We start from the raw sequence: 18,320 nt of genomic DNA, 5'->3' as shown, positions 1-18,320 counted from the left end.
CGTTAGTAGGTATAGTATAATTTAGGTAACTCTTAAAATATTGTTTACACTAAAAAAAAGTGAAAATATTTGGTTAGGATTTTTTTTTATTCTTGTGTCCAGACCAGACTGAAATATTTAGGCTGGTAAAAGAAAAAAATAAAATAATAACTTACAACAACATTAAAAAATGCCCAGAATTGGCGTACAAAAAATTGAATAAAACTAGAATCTTTGCAAAGAGCAGTTTTTCCTATTTTATCAAATGCTAGTTTTTTAGGAATCCGTCTAATTTTCCCGTCAACAAATCATGATTATCATGACGCAAACGGTTCATTAAATCTGTTATCCGAGTCATTAATTACATTATTAACCTCGCTACTCGATTATTGTAATAGTTAATGATGCCATTAATTAATATAGATGTTTTTGCTGTTTCAACATCTATTTGATCATTGAATTGATTGAATTGTGATGATGATGATTGAAAGATGATTGATCTTGTTAACACATTGACGGAAATCATTGAAGCAAAAGAAAAAATATTGTTTTAAAGTAAATAATAGCGATTGTTACTTATTAGTTCAAATTAAAAAATATGATAATGTCAATGACCTAGGCACAAAACGTCAGGATTTTATTTCAAGATCTGAAAAAATATGAAGATTTAGGCCTTTATCACATTCAAAAACAATAACCTCTGATACAAAATAAAAAAAAACAAATAATAGGAATACAATACATTACTAGATGTAGTAAAAAATTGAGCAGATCCAAAACTTTTTAACGTTAAATTAATTTCAATGTTTTAATTTCAACAATATTTTTTGCTGTTTTAACATTACACTTCATCATAAAAATAGATGATTGATTTGCTACTCAGTAAAAATAATTGTTAAGATGATTGATTTGTTAAGAACAGCATGTGGCCATTTGCTTGACATCTTTCTTTCCATTGTAACACGTGCCTAAAGTAAGAATATCATTATTATTCTGTGGCTGTTTCCTAATCTTAATTTCAGTCACTTACGCCCGTATTCACAAACGATGCTTGCTTGTGAAGCAGCAAATCAAAATAGTGCTTTGGTTTGTGTGTCACCCTGTGCGTCCACGCTCACTGTGAGACCTCATAGTAATGTTTGTCAATACGGGCGTTAATTCCAGTCAAAAACTCTCAACTATTTTTTCCAACTATTAAGTTAAAATTACCAAAATAAGTTAACTTTTATCTGCATCACCTTTGATCCTAAAATAATTCAAGTCTAGCAATTTATCTAATAAATTGTATAAAAATGTCTCTTAAATACAACATACGCGTGCGTACCGTCCCGTAACACGCAGTAAAATAAATTTAGCCGCGTATAGGCTGTAAGTCAGTTGATGTCAAGTTCATCAAACCGGGAAGCGAGCTATTTTGGTCTGATCCCGCGAGTAGTTTTATTGTAGTAGTTGCGGAGAGCACTTATCTTACTTAACGACCTCTTTGTAACGTTCTGAATTCAAACGTTTGAAAGAATTGCTCGAGGAAATTCGAATACTGGCTGGAAAAATTTTAATAAGTATATGCAGCGTTTGCTCTTCTTTTAGCTCCGAGGCAGCAGTTCTGTTTTTAATAGACGTCATTTTTTTTTGTAAGAGGTTGCACAACAACTAAATAAGAACGATTAGCAACACAATTAATTCTATTTCTATTTCGGTCCTATACTATTACGCCACTGACAGAGACAAGATTATGTTATTAGAAAAACTAAAATAGTTCTAACACACTTATTTTATTTTTTTCTTAAGACGAACTTAATGCTATAAAAGCATTCTGCTAAGCAGATAAAGTTCGTTTCATTATTACGAAATCTACTTTTACATATTGAATTCAACAAAGTTTTTATATTATTTCATTTTAAGTATTTTAACGAACAGTTTGAATTTTTATCTGAAAATATAAATAATTATACCAGAAATACAAATTTTTACACCGGCTTTGCCTTCCATTTTTCTCGCAGGAAAGGCTTACACTAAACTTTACAGAATAAACTTCAAAAGCTCCTTACAGACGTTTTTATGGCTAGATAAAAGGCGGTTAACACTTTATTATCAAGAGCCTGCGGTCCACTATCTGTAAGCGAGTGCTTTTATCTGGAAGATAACGTTAACTATAAAACCTTTTATGGCCTGTAAGCTCTTGTACTCGTAATTAAGGCCCGTATTAAGAAACCGAGCTCAAAACTAATTCGAAGTTAAGGATTGGTACAACGATTTAATAGTTCCAAGGTATTTTTTTTTTATTCGTAATAAGGTGTTATTTTGTCAATCCAATTCTTAATCTTGATTTTTGGCTATTTTTGATCATCCGACTTCGCAAAAAGGATTAAAATGTGTTGATGTTAGATATAATTAACGTTCGAACGTTGATGTGTGTAGGACGTAAGTACTACATGTGAAAAGGTTCAAATTGATTGATATTTCATTTTTTTCAATTCATAATGTTTTGAGATTTTGAAAAAGTTCGTTCAAGGTCCATATAAAAATCTTATAACAGCTCTTATAAAGATTGGTGATAAAAGGCGTCATACAATTAAAACTTACATCACTAAACAGACTTGAATCTATTATAAAATATGTATTTGAGTTCGTTCGTTTCAGCCAAATGACGTCTACTGCTGGACAAAGGCCTCCCCCAAGGTTTTCCACAATGAACGGTCCTGCGCTGCCCGCATCCAGGCTCTTCCCGCGACCTTACCAGATCGTCGGTCCGCCTAGTAGGAAGCCTGCCCACGCTACGTCTTCCAGCCGCATCTTTGAGTATAATAGATACAAGATGCAAACTTGAGAGTCATTTAATAATACGGGCCTTACATTTAGGTTTACAATTCCATAAACGATAATTTCAAACGATCACTAGAAAATGAATGGATCGCATGAAACTGAAACTCCTTATAAGGCTTAAACCACTCATTTCAATGAATCATCCGCATTGGATTTTCATTTATTAAACTAATTTTACAACGATTTGACTAATAAAATTTTTTGATGAAAAAAAAATGAAAAAACATTTATTCAGTATCTTTAAAGTTAACATAATTGTTGCAAGTGGCTGGGGTCTCCTTTTAAGTATAATACCTGTGTTAGGAGGCCCCGCTCTTTCTTAAAGTTACAAAGATACATAATTATTTTAAACAAGCCACAAAAACTCACAAGTACGTATTACTAGTACTAGAATAACGCTAGATATCATTATAGTTTTGGTTACATTCAATAGATGAAACTTATACATAATTTATGACTGAGACAAATGAATTTCACGCGGGCGAAGCCGCAGGTAAAACTAGTGTTATATTCGTAGTTCCTAAAACTTAATCATAATCATAAAGATGAAGATTCCTATCAGATAATAAAACCCATCTAAACGTTCCAGTTGTAATGGGTAATTGTACCTTCGTCTTACCGGATCAGGTTAAACAAAGGCCATAAAAACTCCCATTCATCTCAATGAAGCAGGAAGCGTGGACAGCCGACCCTCGGAAAATTGGTCCTTCCTAAAACTTGCTCATCATTCTATTAACCCACCTGATGGCACGATGGCCGTTTTGGAACTTTATGTCTGATTGAATTATTAAAGGACTACAGGACGTCCTGAGGAAAGTTAATCGAATAAAAGAATGAAGAGGACTAAACTTTGACTAAAGGAGTCTTCGCGTGCGAAATCACACAAATTCATAAATCGTAAGCAATCAATTCCTTAAATTAGTTAATGAAAAAACATGACCCTCCCTAAAAAGAGCAGGTAGTACTCTCAATGTTTGCATAGCTGGCTTATTATCATGCAATAATTTCTAGTATTTCTTTAACCTCTTACCTACGGGAGGCACCTATTGTTGCCAAGTCAAAAGTCCCTTCTCAATACGGGTGGCATCTATTGTTGTTTTGGCAAAGCTAATACTAAATCACGGTTTACGACAAAAAACAATAAAATTGCAAATTAAGTGTAAAATGCGCTTGTAATTATGAAACTACATTAGTTGCAGAATGTAATATTCCAAATTTCAAAAACTTAAGTTTCGATACTTTTTAAAATATCTTGATTTGAAGTGGAGCAAACAATTTTATAGGTTAAAATACCCCGTACTGAGAGGCGACTTTGGTTTCCAAGGGCCCGTAGGTAAAGGGTTAATAAATTAACCAATTTGTTTAAAAAATTAAGTAAGGTGACGTCAAACGTGGATATTTCTCCAATTAATATTCCAAGGAGAAACAAAACGTATTATAATGGATGTGAAAATCAACTGGTGGTCTCCATTTTAACGAAAACCTAAATGGTTTTTGAATTTCCTGCAAAACTTGAGAGATTTTAACTTTAATATTCACTTGAGTGAGGGAAAGGAAGCGTTTTGAGTGCAGTTGAAATAATTTTTGATATCACTTAAATACTTAACCTACTATTACAGAATAAGGTGTATTGCTTGCAATTACGGCTAATTAATAAGATTAATATCTAACTAAGGCTATTAGCCGTTTCTTCCAGGACCAATTTTAATCCCGGTAACTAAAAGTAACCGGGCAGAATTTAAGCCATATTTGCTTTTAGTAAAAATGTAAACAAATATTTTGAATCATAAAGTTATCAACGCGTTCCATTACTAAAGTATCTACCTACGTCTTATGTTTTTTACTTTTTATATCTAGAGTACGTACTAAACTACAGTTTTTTATATTAGTACTATTAGTTTAGTTAGTATTATTAAGTGATTTCTTTGGTTATGTACAAGTTTTTTTTTATGTAATTATTACCACAGAGAAGAGGGTACACTTCTAATACAGGTTTTTATAAACTTAAAAGAAGTTGTACCAAACCCTGTAATGATAAAACTTGTAACTTCAATAAAGGAATTTATTATTATTTATTATTATTATTATATATCGAGTGGGATGTTAAAAATATAAAATGCAATGAAAACCGTTTACAGGCAGGATGAATGAAGGATGCAGAATGCAGATAACAACTAATACTTAGTGTGGGATTATTCATGCATTATTCATTATAGATAAGCTCTAAAATTATAGGATGTTCGACAGGTTCCCTACTAATGTTCCCTACAAGCTTATTTAAAATAAAATATGATAGGGTTTCTTAACTTTTTTGTAGTCATAAACAAAATTCATCGATCAGGATCAGGAATGCTCGTTTGATACCTACTTGATTTTTCCCGTTGGAAAAGCGACATTGGGAAATATTTACTAGTATTACACAACATTATGTAAAATGAATTTGTAAAAGTATGGTTCAGAATGAATAATAATTACATTAATTACTCCATATTTACAAAATTATTTTGCCCAGTATTTGTGAAGAAAGTGAACAAATCCAAATTAAGGAAAAAGGTAAAAATAAAGAAAGAAAAATACCGCAATGCTCTGTGAAAATCGCAAACGGCTTGTAGAATACAAGATTGCGGGTGTGGCCATGAAAGAGGCGAATATTGTTTATTTCTTTTTCGACGTTGTAATGACATACAGCCAGCAAAAGTTAACTATTCAACCTTCTCTATGATGTGGTGCATCAAAAAGTCAATAAAGCTAAAAAAGTACAGTCTTTAAAGTAGCGTAGCAGTGGGCCGACTATACTTGTGTTTTGGCCAGAAGTTAGAACCGAAAAAACGTTGGTGTAAACAGGCTCTCGAAGGAAGACCATGGATCGGTGACATAGATATCAAGAAGATACTGGTAGCTGGATGACAAAAGTGGGAGATCTTGCTCTGTGGCGCTTTTGTGGAGGCTGACGATGGTGGTGGTGTATCAATCAGGTAGGTACATACAGTACAGATGTCTATCGCCATGGAATTGCTCAGAACGCAGGCAAGCCAGACTGATTCATTGGCGATGTATAGGGATCAGTGGACTAGTGGAAGAGTGGGGGAGACTTTTGCCCAGTAGCGGGAACTGAGGGGAGTTATAGTAAGTTGATATTAAAAAAGTATTAAGTCTCGCATTTTCAAGGCGAAAGTGAATAGGTACTTATAGGGCAGATAATAATATTATGTACCCATCCTAGACTGCACTTCACTTAACACCAGGTACGATTGCGGTCAAATATCCTCCTTGTCATGTATAAAAAAAATAAGAAAAAAGAACATTCAGTAAATATAAATACAAATACAAATCGCTCATCTTCTAGCCTCTCATTACGTGCTTCGCGTCACAGAAGAGTTCCGTCCGACCCGCACTCCGCTGCACTTCACACGGGCGAATTGCGCTTTGAATATAAATTACCCTATTTTGTTTGTAGGTCAGGGTGCTGCATTTTTTGCTAATGCCAACCGGTGATAAGGATTTATTAGTTTTTATTGCATACAGGGTGTTTGAGTTGGCAAAAACTAATAAATTAAAACGTTAAATGTTGTTATTCACGAGCTTTGCTAGGGCATAATTTATTGTAACAAACTACTTAAAGATTTTTTATTGTTTCTACAACGAATAGTAGTCCTTGCTTACAACTTTCTTTTGGTCTTCTATCTTAGGTTTTTTGTAGAGAATTAAATATTTACCTCGCTGATAATAATTTCGCTTATATTTGTTTAAATAACTTAAGGAGAAAAATTCGAAGTCGCAAAACAAGTTTCATTGCGTGTACCGCACTCTATTGTCAGCGGCTGAAAACGGTTCAACGGCACACTGTGTATTGTGCGCATACTAAGTAGGTGAGAACGTGGTTCGTGCTGTAACTCATAGATGGCGTTAAACAACACTCTTCTCATTTTGGGTTAAATGAAAAAACTAATCGATTGTTGTTCTTTATTTTCAGGTAATTTAATATATTGTGAAACCGGGATCTACACAAATAAGTACTTTTTTGTAAGTACAAAGTGTTTTGGTTATGTTTAGTTTGCGTAATCGTTGTATAGCCCGACCAGGAACATAAAAACCCTCGCCATGTTGCGGAAAACTAATGGTACTAATTTCTTTTAATGGCAACAGTAACTGAAAACTTCATTGACATGTCACCTTGCATGTCAGTCTGTTGCTGTCAAAGTGTAAACAAACTTTATTTTAAATGTGCGCAATTGATTTTGTGAATTAAATTGCTAAAATCTTTTTATAGTCGTGAAAGAAAAGTGGTTCATAGAGATTGCAAAATCCGGATTTTTCTTAAATCCGGTTTTCCGGATTTGTGTTACGTACAAATCCGGATTATCCGGATTTTTCGAATATTGGGTAATTTTTTTAAACCATCAATTTAATTTAAATAAAACGTAGTTTTTTTTCAAAAAGATGTAAGTATTGAAAAAAAAAGCGTTTTATTTTATTATCGCGCATGGAATTTATTCCTCTTTTTTTCGGTTTGCGCTACAAGCTTTCGAAATTATTTGAACTTTGCATTATTTTTTTCGTTTTAGTACAACTGCATTTCAGAATAAAAACTTGCTTGTACCTATAAAATATTTTTTTATTCTTCTTCTTGTCGTGTCGACAACAAACCTACACAGCGTCAGCCCAAAACTCCGCCACAAGAGTGGCGTTGTCAGTAGCCTTCATTAAATCTTCCTGCTTGCAGTTGTTTGGGCACGCAGGGCACGACATCATGTGCTTCGTCGACTGGGGAACAAAACCACACTTGCACTCCAAGTTTGATCCATCCAAGAATCCCCACCTGACACCTGAACAGATTGTCCTTACTACGGCAGACCTGTCCGAAGTCTATAAAGATTTCCAGGTAGGCCAGGGGAGCTAATTTTTTTATTATAATTTTATTTTACACTTTTAAGTTGTATTTCAATCTCAGGGCCCTGGTCATTATTTACGACCAAAGTGCTCGGGAAGACGAATCCAACGAACTCAAACTCTATAAGTTTCTGCCGTTTCGGTTAAGAGTTCCTATGGCCACCTCCTGACTTCATCATCTAGCACTTAAGTGCTTGAAAAGACAAATCCAACAAACCCAAATTCGATGAGTTTCCACCGTTTCGTTTAGGAGTTCCTATGGCCACCTCCCGAATCCATCATCAGGACCCTGGGCATCATTTAGCACTAAATTGCTCCAAAAGACAAATCCAACGAACCCAAGTTCGATGCGATTCCGCCGTTTCGTTTAAGAGTTCCTATGGTCACCTCTTGACTCCATCATCAACCCAGCTAAACGGTCGGCGGTATAGCCAACAACCTGTTTAGAACTCTTTTAAGGATTTCTCCACAATCACCCCCATTCTCATATTCACATTTCGAGATGAATTAATGTAAGCAAATCGAATCCGCTGGGTGAACTAGATGGGGGAGGTTGAAGATCTCTACTTACACTTGGCCTGCGGATGAATATGGAGAAAACAAAGCTTATGTCCAATGTCCATGTTGCGCCCTACCCAGTTTCGGTTGGGAGCTCAATTCTAGAGATTGTTGACAGGTATGTCTACCTCGGACAAACAATTCAGCTGGGTAGGTCCAATTTCGAGAAAGTGGTCAATCGTCGAATCCAACTCGGCTGGGCAGCGTTTGGGAAACGACGCAACATCTTTTAGTCCAAAATACCTCAGTGCCTGAAGACTAAGGTCTACAACCAATGTGTGTTACCAGTGATGACTTATGGTTCGGAAACGTGAACGGAAACTATAGGCCTTATACAGAAGCTCAAATTGCACAGCGTGCTATGGAGAGGGCTATGCTCGGTGTTTCTTTACGAGATCGAATCAGAAATGAGGAGATCCGTAAACGAACTAAAGTCGCTGACATACTAGCCCGACGGATACAAGCTGAAGTGGCAATGGGCAGGGCACATAGTACGCAGAACTGACGGCCGATGGGGCAGCAAGGTTCTGGAGTGACATGCAATAAACAATTTGAATTTGGAGTGGAGGCCGCGTACCGGAAAACGCAGCGTGGGACGTCCACCCACAAGGTGGACCGATAACATCATAAAGGTAGCAGGAAGGCGCTGGACGCAGGTCGCTACCAACCAGGCAACATGAAAAGCATTGGGGGGGCCTATGTTCAGCAGTGGGCGTCCTATGGCTGAGATGATGATGATGATGATGACTTACACTTGCAAGGGATATTTGCCGATTTAGCTGCTCTTTAAAACTCAGCGATATGGTGTTTCAGAATCAGCGTCTCGTATAAAACTGTGCGACGAAGTTCAATCAAAACTTCGCTTGTTTTGCATCCATGTTGCATTCAATAGATATTTTGGTTTATGATTTTATGATAAAATTTTTGGGGTAAAATATTCGAAAAAACCGGATTTCAATGTCAAAATCCGGATTTTTTTATAGCCTCAAAATCCGGATTTTTCAGATATTTTCGAATTTCGAAAAATCCAGATTGCAATCTCTAGTGGTTCACAATGTGTTAAAGTATTTGTCGAAGAGAAATACTAAGGGTTCGGACAATATTTTCATTGAATAATGTTTCCGACAAAGTTTGTCAAATTGACTGACATGTTTATCGTATAGTACAGTCCACTATGAAAATTAGCTGTGGTTTGTTTCAACTACCTATTTTAAATTTTTTTGTGACTCTAAGTGTTGAATTTTATGGAATTGAAAGAAAGAAAGAAAGAAAAATTGTTTATTTGGTTCAAACATAGTAATGTTACACAATTGGGAAAGAAGTACCGAGTTTGAAGCGTTCATGAGCAGACATTGCAGTTGAATATTCAAGTTCTAAATTTGATTATTGATGAATAATAAAATAAATCCTACTAGCTCGATTGATGGTTTCATTTAATTTATTTAAACCAGGTTACCTATAATAATATTTTTTTGTTAATTTATGAAAATATCAAATTAGCCCGTAATCCTGAATCCTGATACATAAAGTTAGCCTATTAATTTAACACAGGTACGACTGTACTGAGTGTTGCACTATAAAATGCAATTGACGCGCCTCTATGCCAGGGTTTTTATGTTCCTGGTCAGGCTATACTTTAGTTACTCCTGCCTCGCCATACAAATATTACTTCATCCTAAAACTGTAGATTTTCAGTAGGTATCCTATTATTATAAAGGATAACATTATCGGCTAAATATCTTATCATCCATACAAAAATTCACTCAGCTTGGATTTGTCACGTAGACACTGAGGACTGAGGTCCGTGAATTTTTTAATTACCTACCTACACACGATCTATCAATGAGATTGTACTTAGTTTGTAATCGTATCTTGCATTTAATAAATGCAATAATAAAGATATAAAAGATTAGAATATCGTACCTAATAAATACTCCTTACCTAGATTTTCACACATTCAAGTTCATTTGTTGTAAAAATAGATGATAATGATTCACTTTACTCTACTAGCAAATATTAATTATTTTGGCTTTTTTTTTCTCACAGAAAACGCACGTGGAGAACGGCATAATAATAATATTATTCTGTGTTTATAAGTATTTATTTATTCTTCTAAAAATGGTACGCCACTATACTGGTTAGTGACTCAAAATTATTTATTGTTTTGTGTTTCATCACAAGGGCAAGGCTAAGACCACTAATCCAAACAGAAATCCTAGCAAGTCATTTAGACAAAATGTATTAACTAATGAATGAACTCTTTCTTGTTTGAGTTTAAATGAAAATGCTATGTATTCTTGTAAATATGTTTTAACTATAAAAATAAATTAAAAATAAAATAAAAATCTTAAAAAACGCTCTAAAAAATTAGAACATTGCTACAACTGCCTCTTTTTTTCTTTCTCAGCCTCTTCTTTCTCTCTCGTTATTTCTTGTATCACAGTGTTGATTTCTTCTTCGTTCAACATCTTTACTGGCTGGCGTCTTTTGATGACGGCTATCTAAAAAACAAATAAGAAATGCCGGTTGCTAGACCAAGAATTTAGCTTAAACTAACTTAGCTTTTGATAAGCACCCGGCTCAAAAGTATTTTTGATGAAGATTTTCAGGGATATATTCTGTGATTTATGTAAAAGTACATGTTATTTTAGCTGTGTAATTCTGAAGGGTGGAATGGGACTACCTACTCTTCCTATGGATGTCGTAAGAGGTGACTAATGGGCGAAATATACGAACATCTGGGGGCACGGCAGTGCCCCCGCCAAGTCGAGCGCGAAGCAAACACTGCCGTACCATCCTTTACTGGAACCATTTCGCCGCATTTTCAGGCCCCTATTTGAGAACCTCTGGATAAGACCAGAACGCAGAAATTTTCGTCATCTAGTAAGCTATAATCACGTACTTAAAATCCAAAATTTCAAGTCTTTTGGTCATTTAGTTCCGAAGTTAAGCGAAAGCAAAGTTTCGCATTTACGACACTCACTCACTGATAATCATCAAAATAGAACTAGTACTTCCCATAAACTCAGAGAGCTGAAATTTGGTACAGAGTTAGGGTTTAATGGCCACATAAAGGGAAAACTATAAAAACTAGGAAAATCGAAGATCTGGAGTAACACCACATTCATAATAAATACTACTCCGGCACCGTGGTATTCGCCTGTATCGCTCACCGCTAGAGATGGCGCTAGCACTAGCAAGCGGTGTCCAGATTTTTTTCCTTTCTAGAGCCCCCCGTCGATTAAGTTGAATGTTGTGTAATTTGCATTTCGTTTATTATATTGTAAGGTTCGCTAAGGTTATGTTATTAAAAAAATTCTGATTCGTTGTCCATTTTAAAGGTCGTTGAGTTTATTTGTGTTTAATATCGTAAAAAATTTCGATAAAACGACGACGTTAAATAATTTTGCCACTTTCTACAAAAAGAAGTGAAATCCCACCAAAAACATTCTGTAAAAAACTAGCCAAGTCTCGATGGAGCTGCTTGTTTATCTCTAAAAAGTAATGAAATCTAGACAAAGTCGCGCCAAGTCTATGGTTCCTTACTGCGATTTCTTTATTATTATAGTTAATGTTGTGTGACTTGGCCGTCGAAGGGTACAAAACCAGGTAATCCATGACACCATTGCACCAATCTGTCGCCAGAACCGCTACCCATTGGCGATGGAAAATTGCCACTTGGAAAAAGTTGATTCAATAACCAGTCAATTGTTGGCTTAATAAAGCTGCGTATTTCAATAATACTTATTGTATGATTATCTTAATAAAGATTGTTCAACGGCCAAGTCACACAACATTAACTATAATAATAAAGAAATCGCAGTAAGGAACCATAGACTTGGCGCGACTTTGTCTAGATTTCATTACTTTTTAGAGATAAACAAGCAGCTCCATCGAGACTTGGCTAGTTTTTTACAGAATGTTTTTGGTGGGATCAAGTTTTCTCAACCTGTCTGGCCAGCATGGGGAATGTATTATATGCCAAATCCTCTATTTTTGTCTCTGGTAAATTGGAGAAGGTCTTGCTCCTGCAATGGAGACTTAAAATCATGATGATGATGATTTTTTAATGAAGAACATTTATTTGACCGCAACCACACCTGATGTTTAGTGAGATGCAGTCCAGTCAGTGTAATGTTTCCAAGGCCCCATCTGGAATGACCTGAGGGCTGAGTGTGAGTTTACAATTTACATCAAACGCGCTCACTAGAAAAATGACATTAAATGTATGACGGATTGTTCAGCGCCCCTAGCGGAAACATTCAAGAACTAACATTTTCATAAATTTTTTTAACGCGCTCACTAGTGAGGACGTTTTGATGTAAACTCACACTCAGCCCGCTGATGACGATGATGAAATCTACTATATAAAAATAAGTCGGGTTTTCCTCCCTGACGCTATAACTCCAGAACGCACGAACCGATTTCCACGGTTTTGCATTCGTTGGAAAGGTCTCGGGCTCCGTGAGGTTTATAGCAAAGAAAATTCGGGAAAAGGGGGTAAAACAGGATCCACGCGTACGAAGTCGCGGGCGGCCGCTAGTTTTATTTATAAAAATATCAATAAAAATACATCTTACATCAAGATTCCTCGCTCCTCGCGACTGGACTTGCAGCAGGGCCTTTATGGCCAGCTTCACAGTTCCTTGGTCGGTCGTCACCAGCTCCGGCTTATAGTTCTGTTCTAAGAACTCCCTTACTGTCTTGTCGCATCGGCCTATGGACCCTGCCTGTGGGCAAAATGATCAATCATAGTACAGTACAACAGTATTTTGCAGAGTCGGTGGAGCTTTTTCTACCCAATTTTATGGTACAAGCTTTGCTTAGATTTGGAATAAATGGCGCAGTGTAAAATGTCAAAGAATTTTTATTGACAATGTAAACGATAGATATGAAAGAATCCGTGAAGCCAATTCATCTGAACATTTCATCCAAAATTTAATTATTGCATAGGGTGATTGTTATAGTAATAAGCCTATACGTAGTTATTGGTATATTGGATTGTTAATAAGTAAGAGACAAAAATATTTACTACATTGGACTGCGTATTGCTCAGAAAAAATATTTGTCTCTTTTCCTCTCTTAATAACTTCCATTAGCCTTGTTTCTTTTCATTTTAGGCAAGTTGGCCAATAACTAGGTATGTATTGGCTAATTACTATAGCGATCAACCTAGTTAAAGTTAAAAACATAACCCTCCTTCTGGCGCAGTCGGGCAAAAAATAAATAGAGCTTAGGGCAAATCTGACAGTTAATGATGTTCCAATAGTTCTGTTAATCTTTTGGGAAATTAGAAACATTTTATTAGAAGTGCAAGGATTTTATTTAAGGTGCATTTTTACTACCAGGATAAATTAAATAAAATGACCCTGCTGTCTTTAAGAAACTTCAATCATACCTTCCACTCATAGTAGATCCCCGAAGGCTCAGTCTGGAACAGATGCGGGTTGCCGTCGAAGTCAAACCCCCCCACCAGGCAGGAGATCCCAAAAGGCCTCCGCCCGTTGCTCTGTGTGTACCTCTGCTTCATCTCAGCTATGTATCTCGCTATGTACTCTGTGGTGACCGGGTCTTCCACTGTCAGACGATGAGACTGGCATTCTATTTGGGCTCTGAAATAAAAAAATCGTTCGTTTCAGCCAAATAACGTCCACTGCTGGACAAAGGCCTCCTCCAAGTTTTTCCACAATGCACGGTCCTGCGCTGCCCGTATCCAGGCTCTTCCCGCGACCTTTACCAGATCGTCGGTCCACCACCTAGTAGGAGGCCTGCCCACGTTACGTCTTCCAGCCCGTGGTCGCCACTCGAGAACTTTTCTGCCCCAACGGCCATCGTCTCTACGAGCTATGTGCCCCGCCCACTGCCTCTTGATTTTAGCAATTCTGCGAGCTATGCCAGTCACTTTGGTTCTCCTTCGGATCTCCTCATTTCTGATTCGATCACGCAGGGAAACTCCAAGCATAGCCCGCTCCATCGCCCTTTGGGTCAAAAAAATGTGAATACAGTCGAAGCCCCAGTAACCACAGACTATATCAAAGTCTTTTACTTTGATATAGTCTGTGGTTACTGGGGCTTCGACTGTCAGACGATGGGACTGGCATTCAATTTGGGCTCTGAAAGTAAAAAAAAGTTAATAATAAAAGGCTCTGTAAGGTTTTGCTCTGGGTAGGTTTTATGTCGATGATTTGAGGAATACCACAAGTCACAATTTTAGCAAAGTAGCAAGAAACTTGTAATAGACATTGCTATTCGTGATTAATAAATATCTCAAAACTCGATAAGTTCTTAAAATTGAGATTTAGAGTTTGGACAAAATTAGCATACTCAGGTTAAAAATCTAATTCAGAAACCGGGGGTAAAAGTAGTTAGGTACTCACAAATCTTGTAAAAAATGTTTTTCTAGCTACTCAATAAGGTGTAACCTTATTTTAAGGTGCATATGCATGAGATGGATCAAGGTTACACCGCAAAAATAAACTCCGAAATGCGTAAGTTAAAAATTGTTTTCCATTCATATAAAATGTAATCTTTATGTAACCGACAATGACATTATTATGTGTTGTATTAAATGTATCATGCTTTTTACGAGTCTGAGTCATAAAAATAACTTTAAAAGGAGCCTTTGATTGTTATAAGAATGACTTTATTAAGAACAAGTAGGTCAGATCTGATCTTTAAAAATGTATCTTTCATAATTCAAGGATGATATTTCTTTAAAAATATGATCATTGAAATAAGTAAATGTTGTTTTCGATAATATCGTACGATATTGGAATGTTATATGCCAGTCTATTTATTAGGTTTTACTCTTTAATGCTTTGCCAGGCGTTTCAAAAGTCAAATCAGCAGTTAGAAAAAGTCGCGCCTTACTACTTCACCTGAAATCTTGAAAAGAGTGTTTAACTCAATGAGATCAAGTTCTGACACCGCCCTCAGAATACAGAACAAACCAGAAGGAGTGTTCGATAACATTTCTACGCGGCAACTTGTGTCCAAAATACTTCCCCTCCCGCGCCCCTCTACCCCCTTTAGTGTTACTAGCGCCGTGTGACACCCCCATTTTTGGGGTAAAATTATGTAATTTTTTAAAGAGATGTTAAACAAGTAAAAAATAAGTAAGTGAAATAAGTACACACGGCCAGTGTTAACTATCCATTTCCGTTTTTGCTCTCGCTCTTATCAAATGGTGATTCTTTGCGATAGAACGAGACGACATGACTGGCCATAGGCATAGATAGTACCTACCTACCTATGAATTTAATTTTTACTCCGAAGTAACTAAGTGTAAGATGATTATTTATTTCTATTAAATAGTGTAATATATGTACTATATTTTATGTAGGTATAATATGTTATTTAAAAGTCAATTACAAAAGTCGAATATAAATTTTAGAATGCCAAGTAAAACAAAAAAGAAACTTAAGGTTCTTTATTATGTAAACATATCGACAACAAAACATTTGTTTACGGCGCAGTAGTGCTTTTAGTTTAACTTTTCTTGGAGTCAAAAACAGAATCCAAATCAAAAACATCACCAATACTTAAATTTGATTGCGAGGCAACTCTGGCTGTGTATCCTGAAAAAAAATCAGAGTAAGTATGTAAGCAATAATTAATTACTTAAAATTATTATTAAATATACAAATATTGCTGCTGCTGATCTGTTGATACCAATGCCTTACTTTTGAATAAATGGGAAAGTATGAAATTCACGATAGTAATTTATTATCTCCTCATTATTAGGGAGTAATATTATAAATTAATTCAATATATTGAAATCAAATCAAAATCAAAAATATTTATTCAGTTTAGACCACAAGTGGCACTTATAATTTAATTAATCAGGTTGTCATGTCATGGATGAAATTACACTAAAAACTAATTAAAACAAAAAGGATGGGGAAAATATTCCATTATTCTGTGGTAACGCTAACAAAATTAACGCGTGAATTTTTTATAAGTAGACAAATGTAATTCAATATAAAAAAGTAGGGTAAAATATTCCGTTGACCTGTGGCAACACTTACAAAATACAACCGTGATTTTTTTTGAAAATTATTATTTAATTAAAATGAATTGGAAATGTGCTACTTACGGATAAAACATGATCCCATGCACTTTCTTCGTAATTCCAGTAGCATTCTTACATGTTGGAACGGCACAAGACGGCATAATTTAATTATAAAGTGTCAATCTGACGGATATGTAAACAATGCGCGCGCCGGCCATTGACTGATTGCTCTAAAGTCAAAGTAGTGCGATTTGGAGTACTTTATATGAATACACATTTACGCCCGTTGACGGTTTCTGGTTTGTTCCGTATTCTGAGACACCGCCTAAATTATTCTCAAATATTTACTCTACTTGGCTTATACACGGGACTATTCTCTCGTTCCCACCGTTACAACTCGTTTGTAGCCAGGATCCACAGCTTGACCGCCAATAAAAACCCAAATAGTGAAGGTCAAGTTTGTCCCAGGGGAAATTAATCAGAAGAACACAGTATTATTATTATTATTCTGTCTAATGGCTTCAATGGTGCGAATTTACAGCACACTGGTTTTGCCAATGTCGAGTGTTTAGAGAGACACGGTGGACAGTGGAATTTGAAAGTTGCCCGGTGATAATTTAATTAATTCTTCAATGAGCTTTTTACCACCTAAAAAAAGAACACAGTAGGAGTTCGAAGTTAAGGTTCGATTTCCCTCCATTGCAAAGCGGATGACAGGTGACAAACAAAGGTTTAGTAACCTATTTGGCTTAAAGTAAAATTTATTTTTCACCTAGAAATCAGGACTCGAGCGTCAGCCCTCAGTCCAGCAAAAGCCAGAGTGACGTGCTCATCCAGCGGAACTATCTTCTTCTCCGTTCTTTCGTCCTGCAGCTGTGCCACTGTTCTCTTCTCTACTCCCAGCACTATGACCTCTGGTCCTCTAACTCCCACGGCTGCTGACCCTCGCCTAACTGCCTCTTGGGCGTATTGGACCTGGAGGAGTTGGCCATCAGGCGAGAAGACCGTGATGGCTCTGTCGTAATTTGCCATAAGGCTTTTTTGGGCTTAGAAAGATGTATTTAGATATTTCAATAGCAGCACGAAACACATGAATCCTTTGGGTATAGTAAATAAATACACAACGTGCTTAGCAAATAAAATTAAAAAATAAAGCAAAAATGAAAGAACTGTGTAAAAATAAATTAGAGTGATTTTCTGTCAAATTGACGTCATCAATCATCAACAGATTTTGACATTATCTGTTTCGCAGATTATTCTTTTTGGTTGTAATTTTTTTTGTGCCTCTCCACTTTTTTCGAAGTTTGATCACCCATAGCCCTCACATATCATTTTGGGGTTTGGGAACACCTAAGTTTTATCTGTACTTTCAGCTTCCATGCAACCTAAAAATCATAAAAAAATATAATTCACTCTTATTTTCATAACTAACAGTAGTAAAATCGGCGGCAGAGGAGTTCTACCGTAAATAAGTATGCTATCATGATTCCAATATGCATATTTGCACAGTATCTTGTCAACCAATATTGTGAGTAAGTATTTGTTTTGGACCACACCGCCCACGCCCAGACGAGAGCACATCAAGCTTGACATTGGCATCTTATGTCGTTGTGGTAAGTGCTATTTTGCCACAAAAATGTACAGGATGATGTGCTTGTAGACCATTTTTATTGCTGCACGCGGGTCACGTTTTCCATTAGTTTGTATTTAATATAAATAAGTTAAAACTTTGCATTCACCAGCTAGGTAATTGATAAACATGGCTTGTCGTTGATTAGTCATAAAAATTTGGTAGAATTCAATTAGGATGATATTACTACATCTACACTTCTACAATATTTTATAAAGAGGAAAGATTTGATTATTACTTTGTTTCGAATAGGCTCCGAAACTACTGGTTCGATTTGAAATTCTTTCATCATTAGAATCCTACATTATTTCTTATGAACATAGGGGGGGTACGACGTTCGCCAGGGCAGCTATATTATTTAAATCATTAAATAATACTGTTCTTTTGAAGTTTAAGTTGTTATCTCGCCGTCATTCTGTAATTATTCTG

General features: G+C 36.0%; 1 protein-coding gene and 1 long non-coding RNA gene across 2 annotated transcripts; both read right to left on the bottom strand.

Moving 5' to 3' along the window:
• Window positions 1-10,591: 10,591 nt before the first annotated feature.
• Window positions 10,592-17,414, bottom strand: LOC135082623 (proteasome subunit alpha type-7-like). The gene is made up of 4 exons (XM_063977403.1): window positions 17,034-17,414; window positions 13,649-13,862; window positions 12,831-12,980; window positions 10,592-10,751 (listed from the first exon to the last, which is right to left on the bottom strand). The coding sequence occupies exons 1-4, from the start codon at window positions 17,291-17,293 to the stop codon at window positions 10,629-10,631; spliced, it is 747 nt and encodes a 248-aa protein (XP_063833473.1). The 5' UTR covers window positions 17,294-17,414; the 3' UTR covers window positions 10,592-10,628.
• Window positions 15,665-16,579, bottom strand: LOC135082749 (uncharacterized). The gene is made up of 2 exons (XR_010259474.1): window positions 16,346-16,579; window positions 15,665-15,827 (listed from the first exon to the last, which is right to left on the bottom strand). It is a non-coding gene; the product is annotated as an uncharacterized LOC135082749 (long non-coding RNA).
• Window positions 17,415-18,320: the final 906 nt, after the last annotated feature.

Source organism: Ostrinia nubilalis, chromosome 22 (assembly GCF_963855985.1).
Source record: "Ostrinia nubilalis chromosome 22, ilOstNubi1.1, whole genome shotgun sequence".
Taxonomy (NCBI): domain Eukaryota; kingdom Metazoa; phylum Arthropoda; class Insecta; order Lepidoptera; family Crambidae; genus Ostrinia; species Ostrinia nubilalis.
Note: the sequence above shows the minus strand (reverse complement) of the source record. Positions and strands in the feature narration are given on the sequence as shown.